General features: G+C 46.0%; 3 protein-coding genes across 4 annotated transcripts; all 3 read left to right on the top strand.

Annotated features, from left to right (window-relative positions):
* Positions 1–156: 156 nt before the first annotated feature.
* On the top strand, positions 157–1,493 carry LOC121606434 (beta-crystallin B3-like). The gene is made up of 5 exons (XM_041936748.1): positions 157–246; positions 477–595; positions 711–843; positions 976–1,118; positions 1,250–1,493. Exons 1-5 carry the CDS (start codon positions 172–174, stop codon positions 1,491–1,493), a joined length of 714 nt encoding a protein of 237 aa, XP_041792682.1. The 5' UTR covers positions 157–171.
* Positions 1,494–4,657: 3,164 nt separating this feature from the next.
* On the top strand, positions 4,658–5,864 carry crybb2 (crystallin, beta B2). The gene is made up of 5 exons (XM_041936749.1): positions 4,658–4,720; positions 4,905–5,023; positions 5,211–5,343; positions 5,426–5,568; positions 5,696–5,864. Exons 1-5 carry the CDS (start codon positions 4,658–4,660, stop codon positions 5,862–5,864), a joined length of 627 nt encoding a protein of 208 aa, XP_041792683.1.
* A 351-nt stretch (positions 5,865–6,215) lies between these two features.
* ctu1 (cytosolic thiouridylase subunit 1 homolog (S. pombe)) lies at positions 6,216–8,990 on the top strand. Of its 2 annotated transcripts, none has more exons than XM_041937731.1 (3): positions 6,216–6,290; positions 7,319–7,819; positions 7,918–8,990. In XM_041937731.1, the coding sequence occupies exons 2-3, from the start codon at positions 7,324–7,326 to the stop codon at positions 8,451–8,453; spliced, it is 1,032 nt and encodes a 343-aa protein (XP_041793665.1). In that variant the 5' UTR covers positions 6,216–6,290; positions 7,319–7,323; the 3' UTR covers positions 8,454–8,990. The 2 variants fall into 2 exon arrangements, with proteins under 2 accessions (XP_041793665.1, XP_041793664.1); XM_041937730.1 differs by having other exon boundaries at positions 6,235–6,378.
* Positions 8,991–9,218: the final 228 nt, after the last annotated feature.

Here is a 9,218-nt window from a genome sequence, read left to right as displayed (position 1 = left end):
AGCTGTGATGACCGTAGATTTTATAACACAGTGAGTTTTAACCTGCATCTGTGACACTGAACTTTCCTCCTGTGTGTCACATCTGTGTGTGTGTGTGAACATGCATGACGGATGGTGCTCTGTCTGTGTGTGTGCTGCTGCCGAACAGTGGAGGAGCAGTGGATCAGGAGGATGTCGGAGCAGCAGAGTGCCCCGGAGCAGCTGGCTGCTGGGAAGAGCCAGGGTGGAGCTGGAGCCACATATAAGGTACTGGATCAGCCGCACAGGTGAGAACCTGGTGTGATCAAAGAAGGATTGATCACTGGCTCACAGGTACACGGTCACACAATCACACACCTGGACTGAGCCACACAACCACACGGTCCACGTACTGGTCAGAAACCTGTGTTAATGTGTCCTGGTGAGCAGACAGACAGTCAGCCTGCCTCCTCACGGCGCTGTTGCCATGCTGGTAAATATCCACCTTTCTGGTCCAGGTGGTGCTGTTTGAGTTCGAGAACTTCCAGGGCTGCAAGGCGGAGTTTTCTGCAGAGTGTAAAGATGTGACGGAGAAGGGGCTGGAGAAGGTTGGATCTGTGATAGTCGAGTCAGGACCGTAAGTACTGCTCACCCCACCCTCTCAGAGACGCTTTAAGCTCATTCACAAAACAGATGTGGTGAAAAGCAGGTTGCCAGATACTTTGTTCTGTCTGTGTCGTGTCCCCTCTCAGCTGGGCGGGTTATGATCGGCACGGGTTCACAGGGGAGCAGTTCATCCTGGAGAAGGGCGAGTATCCCCGCTGGGACACCTGGACCAACAGTCAGAACAGCTACTCCCTCTTGTCTCTAAGGCCCCTCAAAGTGGTGGGTGACTGACACTGCAGCCATAAGGCTCTCACTCATTTCTCCACCCACAGAATGTCATTGTCTTCCTCACTATCACCTGCTGGAGACGTGTGAAGGACTTGGACTTGTCTGTCTCTTTTTCCTCTTTAGGACAGTGCCGATCACAAGCTACACCTGTACGAGAACCCTGGATTTACTGGTAGAAAGATGGAGATTGTGGATGATGACGTGCCCAGTTTGTGGGGCCACGGTTTTCAGGATCGTGTAGCAAGTGTCAAGGCTCTAAACGGAACGTAAGATCCCCCTCCCATCCACACCTTCCCTCCTTTCTGCAGCTAATCTCATTTTCCTGCTTTACCTGCTCACCAAATACCTGTCTGTGTTCTCAAGAGAGAAGCATCACGGTGTGTTTTCCTCCCTCCAGGTGGGTGGGCTACATGTACCCCGGCTACAGGGGGCGCCAGTTTATCTTTGAGCGAGGAGATTTCAAGCACTGGAACGACTGGGAGGCCCCCGCTCCTCAGATCCAGTCTGTCCGACGTGTGCGAGACATGCAATGGCACAAGAGGGGCTGTTTCATCGTTCCCGACCCGGCTCCGGCTCCCGGCCCCGAGCCCGACCCCGCCCCCGCACCTCCTGCCCCGCCTGCCACAGCTGGAGCCAGCTGAGCAGGGTCCTCACACGCCCACCCCTCCCCTCCCGCAGCCTCCCCCACGCTGCCGACGGTGCCCGCCCTCTGCCTTAACCTAACCCCGGCAAACGCTGCGTGCGCCCCGTGAGGAGTGCCATGTATGTTTCAGTGGCGAATAAAAGTTGTTTGACCCGGAGTTGGCCCTGTTTGTTGGTGATGTTATACTTGTGAGTCGAGGTGGAACTAACTGAGATACTAAAGATTTGATCAGATATTCTTCCTGGAGCTGAACTGCACATGTGTTGTGAACTGTGAGCCTCTTTTATTGCCTGCGTTTCCCCACTTTAGTCTGAGAGCTCAGAACCTCATCCAGCAGCAGGAGCACATGACTCATTCAGTGAATGTGTGGATGCATCTGCTGCACAGCAGTGGAAGTGATGTCATACTGTCTGTATGCTTGCTATTAAAACAGAGTGCACTGCATTCCCTCCCATAGTCATCATTGTGCTTTTAATGGTTAATGATCCTCATGACGGACACCAAGTAAACACTAGCAGCTAATATTAGCTCTGTTAAGCTCATGTACACATTAAAAATCATCTCATTTATGAATGAAGTTCTGCCACGTTAAATATTAGTCTGTTATCTCTGTTACACAGTCCAAACCGCTTCCATCTGCTGACATGATTTATGACATGAAATTGAGCGTGCAGGCTATTATTTACTAGATATTGATGTAATATTTAAAAGTAGAAATCATTTCCATCCTAGCACCATTAAGAAGCTGCTGATCAATCAATCAAATCAATCAGAAACCGACTCAGACCTGCATTTGAACATATAAAGGAGTAGAAGTCCCTCCTGCAGGTGTCAGCCAGCTGTGGTCCTTAACTACTGCACATCTGTATCGTACTAACACCGACCACAGTGGATCCTGAGCAGGAAGCTCTCAGAGAGGCCTTCAGGTGGGGGGGTCCAGTCAGTCCTTCTTCTTATAATTGTGTATTTTAGATGAGCTATAGTGTCACTTTCCTGCACTTAAATCTGTAGTTTTCTGTGTAGCGTAAAGCCCCCACGACATGAAAAACCTCTTCACAAGCACAACCTTATATGTTCCTCATAAACGGCAGGTACTTATAACCACATACCTATTATATACAATAAGTAATTGGTGTCATACAGTCTTTCCTTGTGTCTATTGAACTGAAATTTAGCGTAATGAAGAGAAAAAAGGTAAAATATCCCAACACAAATGATCTCCACAAATTTCCAGCAGCGTGTCTTTGATGACAGAAATCCTGTTTCTCAAACACATCCCACTGTGCGTCTTCTGAGGCTCATTTCAATGATGAAACAGCACTTCAGTGCATCTCAAACAGTTCTGCACATTTCAGGCTGATGCTCTGCACTGAGCTGAGAAACCTGATGCTCAAGATCCTCACAGTCTCCATCCAGACTTCCACAGCCTTCGGCTCATTTAATGCAGCTGAAGATGCTTGAATCATTTTCCGTCGTGTCACTTGAAGAACACACACAGCAGGATGTTGTCCTCATGCACCCCCGGCGAGGCCTCACCTCTTCTTCGCTGAGCTCAGTTTGGAGGCTCTGGAGCAGGTGCTGCTCTTCTTTCTCAGCCGTGATGGTGCTCAGGTACAGATGTGACTTCAGCCTGAACGCTCCCACCGGCACATGTGGAGGGAACTCGGACTCTTCACTTCATAACAACAGTCTGTTTTTAGAAAAGCTCGACATTCAGATTTATAGCTAAACAGTAGTTTTCACAGGCTCAGTGTTCCTGGTTCCCCACTGAGCCTGAACAACATCCACAGTTCATTACTCGGCTTCTTACTGTCGTTTAGACCACGTTTTATTTCATGCTGCTGTAGCGAAGCAAAGAGCACACTGTGAAAGGTAAGAACATATAAAAATCTCACGAACTTTAAATATTTAAATGAAGTACCAGCAACACAAAAAGGCACATAAACATATGACTCGAGCAAAGAGCTTGATTACATTAGAAATCTGCAGCACCACAAAGTCATTTCATCTCATTTAAAACCACACAAATCAGAGTTTGTCCTCAGCAGTGACACATGCTCTGTTTGCTGCAGTCATGTTTAAATTAAACATATTATTTGCTGCCTAAATGGACATTTAGTTCATAAAATGATTTTGTTATTTTTCTTTGCTTCTGTAAACATATATATTAACTGCTCTTCTCTTAACATGCACATTCAAACTAACTCAGTGAGGAAATGTTCCATATTGTTTGCTTTCTGGGTTTAAATTGATCTTTACTGACCTTTTTACAGTCAACAGGAGAAAGATGACGTGTGTTCAACAGGTTGGATGTAAAATGCTTCCTTCCAAACAGCGGGGGCTGAATTTGACAGGAAACCTTTACAGTGTTTTCTAGAACTGCAATGATAAATAAAACCAGACTTGTGGAAATATTCAGCAGTGTTTGGACTGTTATTCAAATCGTTCTGAATCTCTCCAGCGCGGTAAAACCCGTCTTTTACAGTCCTTCCCTCTCTCTCTGCCTCTCATTGTAGGTGTGGGACTCTTGGCACTGTTTGTGCTGAATCATGTGGATATCGAACAATGACTGGCTGGACAAAACTGACAACTAATGAAATAACTTTGTGGGAGTGTGACACCCCGGGGTGGGGGGAGGCTGCACGGTGACCCCTCATTTCAGCGTGCTGGGCCTATGGCAGGCCGATCTACAGGCCGGCTTGGACACTGAGGGTACTGTTGGCAGAGTTTCCACCCCTGGGCGTCCCGTATATATTGAGCTCATCGTGCCATCACAAACACACTGGCACAGACAGGTACTGGTAAGAGGTTCATGTCCGTCACGCTGTATTTTATAAAGTTTATCGTTTTGATCAATATTTGTTTTCCTTTGTCACTGTGTTTTAGCTTTAATCTCTACAAACTGTTCCCATGTTGCACTGCTGTTATTCTGTGTTCAGAAGGCCGTGAGCTTCAGAAACCTGATCCTCACTTTTGCATACATGTGTTTGATGAAATAATAATAAATTATCTATTATCAGCAGTTTGACCTGCTCATATTTAAGATATAAAGATATAAAACTTTTAAAAACATGCAGGCGTCCACGGATATTCCTCAGAGACGATGAAAGTATGATTTTGTCTGTTGTTCTCTTCAGTTTCATCCTTGCCGATCCATTCATTATGGCCACAGACCACCAGAACCCTGCATCCAAGCAGCAGCAGCCAGGTGCCAGTGCGTTTAAGGTGAGAGGAAATGCAGACATGCAGAGAGCAGCTCAGTTATCATTTAAAGCTCCCTCCTCTGCACTGAATGTTTGACATCCAAACATGAGACTAGCACCCTGGAAAGTGAACTCAGCAACACTGACAGAGCTCTTTCACTGTGCTAACATCACATTTTGACCTCTTTTCTCCTGTTGGAACACAGCTGGTCATCTATGAGCAGGAGAACTTCCAGGGGCGCTGCCATGAGCTGACTGGTCCCTGTAACAACCTCCAGGAAGCAGGCGTGGAGAAAGTGGGCTCCATACTGGTGCTGTGTGGACCGTGAGTGTGGGTCAGAGACAGAAAACTAGAAGCTGATTTAAAAGCAAACAGTGGGACAGTCAGAGAAAGAGGGACTGTGTCCATGAAAGAGATGAAAGGGAGGGGAAACAAATGAGCGTGTGCTACACAGATTACAGTAGCTTTGTGTCCTGCACCAATCACAGCCGTCCCTCCTCTGCCCCCTCAGATGGGTGGGATACGAGCAGCCCAACTGTAAGGGGGAGCAGTATGTGTTTGAGAAGGGGGAGTATCCTCGCTGGGATTCCTGGACCAACAGCAGGCGTAGTGACACCATTGTTGCATTCCGCCCGATTAAAGTGGTAAGAAAGCAGATTTCACTGTTACAAAGCGCCACCAGTCGTCCCATCAGATGCTTAACACACCATCCACATCCTCTCTCAGGACAGCCAGGAGCACAAGATTGTCCTTTACGAAAACCCCAGCTTTGCAGGGAAGAAGATAGAAATCATAGATGATGATGTCCCCAGCTTTCACGCACACGGCTACCAGGAGAAGGTCTCCTCTGTCCGGGTCCAGAGTGGCACGTGAGTCCAGCCCCCCCACACATGTTCTATGAAACTGCAGAAAAACTTCTGCAGGTGTCTTCTCCCTGTCCTGTCACCTCTAACTGTCTCTCATGTGTTTCCCCTCCCTGTGCTCCTGGCGCACCAGCTGGGTGGGCTATCAGTATCCAGGATACAGAGGCTATCAGTACCTGTTTGAAAAGGGGGAGTATAAGGACAGCGCTGAGTTCGGGGCCCAGATTCCTCAGATCCAGTCGGTTCGGCGCATCAGAGACATGCAGTGGCATCAGAGGGGTGCTTTTCACCCCGTCAACTAAGCTTGTGACTCTTTCCTGTCATGAACCCCGACCTCAGCAGCCTTGCTCCCTCCCTTTGTCCTTCATTTACACCACACAGCATTTTGATATCTGCTGCAGCTGCTGCAGTAGAGAAATTCTTTGAAGCAAACTAATAAATCCTTATTGCTTACATTTGACTTGGTCGTGTGATTTACCTCTGCTTCACCCTCTCCTCTCACCGACGTCTTAAAAGTACCTCACAAGTGCACTGAATTAGTTAAATGGTACATGTAGGCATCACGTCAGCAGTGCAGTTTCATGTGCACCGACCACCTCCGACCAGTAGGCTGCGCTGCGGCGGCTCACAGCTGCCGTCACTTCCTGTTACTCGGAGAAGAAGAGCTAGCGACACATGATGAAACAACATGCTACCTGATTTAGCTGTGTAATACTTTCGTTGTTTAAGTAAGTAAAGTTGTACTTTCAAAGAATTTTTGTTAGTGAACTTCCTCCTTACATTCTGAATTCAGACCTCGGTTCATCGGAAACTTTGGTATGAAAATGTTTCCTCCAATAAATGTGACTATCTAGCTTAACTCGGCTAGCTACACCTGGAAACAATTAATGTTGACCGTATGGAGATTTTGATTTGGATTGGACTTTAATCATTAATCACTGTCAAACCTGATAGATAATTAACTACCATTCCTCGTGTGCTGTGATTGTATTAAATCATATCAAGCAGTTCTGTGAAGTTTTTGTCTGTATGAACTTGTGTGGTTGGATTTTTGAACGAGAGATAGCCTCACATCTAACGTTTCTGACTGAAATTCACCTTCAAAACAGGCAATTAATGAGATGAGAAACTTTAAACGTCGCTGCTAGACGATGATGAAATATGTTTTTTCAGTCATTTTGTTCTACTCTTTAATTCGGCATACCTTAAAAATATACTAGCCCACCAATATTACCGTGGCCTGTCTACCCCATTTCTGTGCACTGCAGTGTTTGATAATGTTATCCGTTAACAATCAAGTTAATTTAGTGTGCACATTGACATCTGAGTACACTGAATTTTGTCATTTTTTCTGATCAACGCACTGCATAATCAAAACCTGGCTTTAATCACTATGTGCGGGGAAACAGTATTTTTCCTCATGAAGAGGTCTAAATGCCAGATTTTCTGTTATTTGTGATGTTCTCTTCCTGATAGAAATGTATTTGTTTGATAGGAGACAAAAGTATTAAACTAGAGATATATTTGTATTCCATCTAAAGTAGCTGAGATACATGAAGTGAATGATCATGAAAGAGAAGAAGCCAGTGACACTAAAACCTGTGGGTCCGCTGCACTAAAGCACCTGCACCAACAAAGATGGAGCTTTATAGGTGTGCAGTCAGTTAGTTTAAAGACTGTGACTTTAAAACATTTGGGAACATTTGCTCAAGTAATTTTTAACATTGTCAACCTTTTCAAAATCTCCCTCCACTAGTCAAGATGCCTGTCCTGTGCAGTAGCTGTGCTGACAAGCGAGCTATGCTGAAGCGTCCGAAAACAGGCCACTCGCTGTGTAAGGAGTGCTTCTTCTGGGCCTTTGAGGAGGAGGTGCATCAGACCATCGTGGCAGCTAAGCTGTTCAAACATGGGGAGACAGTAGGAATCGCCGCCTCAGGTGGAAAGGACTCCACGGTGCTCGCACATGTAATGAAGCTCCTAAATGAGCGATACAACTATGGCCTTGAACTCATGCTCCTCTCAGTGGATGAAGGAATCACGGGTTACCGAGATGACTCCCTGGAGACCGTGAAGAGGAATCAGCAACAGTATGAGCTGCCGCTGAAGATTGTGTCGTATGAGGAGCTGTATGGCTGGACTATGGATGCTATAGTGAAGCAGGTGGGACTGAAAAATAACTGCACATTCTGTGGAGTGTTCAGACGGCAGGCGCTAGACAGAGGAGCCATCATGCTGAAAGTGGACAAGATCTGTACAGGTAACACCTGAAATGTGACTTTTTCGCCTCAATGTCAGAGAATACATGTCTTTGTTAAAATGTGTGACAGTGGCTGGATGTGTGTGTGTTTTTCACAGGTCACAATGCCGATGACGTGGCGGAGACAGTTTTGATGAACGTTTTGCGAGGGGACATAGCTCGACTGCGCCGCTGCACTGCCATCTCCACAGCCAGTGAAGGCGATGGGGTCGTGCCGCGCTGCAAGCCCCTTAAATATGCATATGAGAAAGAGATTGTTCTGTACGCTTACTTTAAGAAGCTGGACTACTTTTCCACTGAATGTATCTACTCGCCTAATGCTTATCGTGGCTATGCGAGGACCTTCCTGAAGGACCTGGAGAGTGTAAGGCCTAGCTCCATAATTGATATCATCCACTCAGGGGAGAACCTGTCTGTGCGAGAGGGTGTGAAGATGCCTGTGCAGGGGACCTGCACCCGCTGTGGCTACATCTCCAGCCAGGCGCTGTGCAAGTCATGTGTGCTGCTGGAGGGGCTGAACCGAGGTCTGCCGAAGCTGGGCATAGGCAAACACCACCGCCTGCACGACAAAATCCTGTCCCAGCAGCCGCTCACTGAGAAGGAGGAGAGAAAGCTGAAATCAGTAGACTTTTGACAAATATTATCCCCTGTTTTATTTACCAGAAGACTGATGATACACATGAACTTTTAGAATAAACCACATTTGTTGTCTTTACACAGGAAAGACTAATGATCTTATTTGTTTTATCATTAATTGGATATTTATTGAAAGTTTCTGTGGAATATTTTAATTAGTAAAACTGAGAAAACCTCTGAGACCACAGATGCATCTTCACAGCATAGAAAGTCTGCTCTGATTACTTGGATCACTGACACACTATATAGACATACTTTGCAATGTTAAAGAATTTTATGTTAATCTTGAGGTTATAATAGATACTGGATATTTAAACAGACGTGCTTTAAAGAAATTTAAGTAGTGTACACCTGTGGTGTCTGTGTAAGGTGAGGAGACAAGGACGACCAACAAATGTGAGATTTGTACATGTTTCCCACTGCAGTGGGCTCTCGATGGCTACCTCTAATGTCCCATAAAATGCACCAATCTCTGGGGAAGATGACACTCATGGTCACATCTATGGTGTTTATGACCTACCTTTAAATAAATGCATTGTCCTATATCTTCTTGTTTCTGCTGTTTTTCTTTATTTGGACGAGGAGGATGCAGTCATTATTAATCTCATGAAATGTGTGAATTGGGGGGTTTAGTGTCTTTGTGAGACCAAACTAAGGGATTATGATTCTGTCTCACTAAAATAAAACCATTCATGTCGCCTGTCATAAAAGCTTCCTTCCAGTTTGCCTGTTTCTAACTTCATCAGATAAAGCCAGCACTCAC

This window comes from Chelmon rostratus, chromosome 5 (assembly GCF_017976325.1).
Source record: "Chelmon rostratus isolate fCheRos1 chromosome 5, fCheRos1.pri, whole genome shotgun sequence".
Classification (NCBI taxonomy): domain Eukaryota; kingdom Metazoa; phylum Chordata; class Actinopteri; order Chaetodontiformes; family Chaetodontidae; genus Chelmon; species Chelmon rostratus.
Note: the sequence above shows the minus strand (reverse complement) of the source record. Positions and strands in the feature narration are given on the sequence as shown.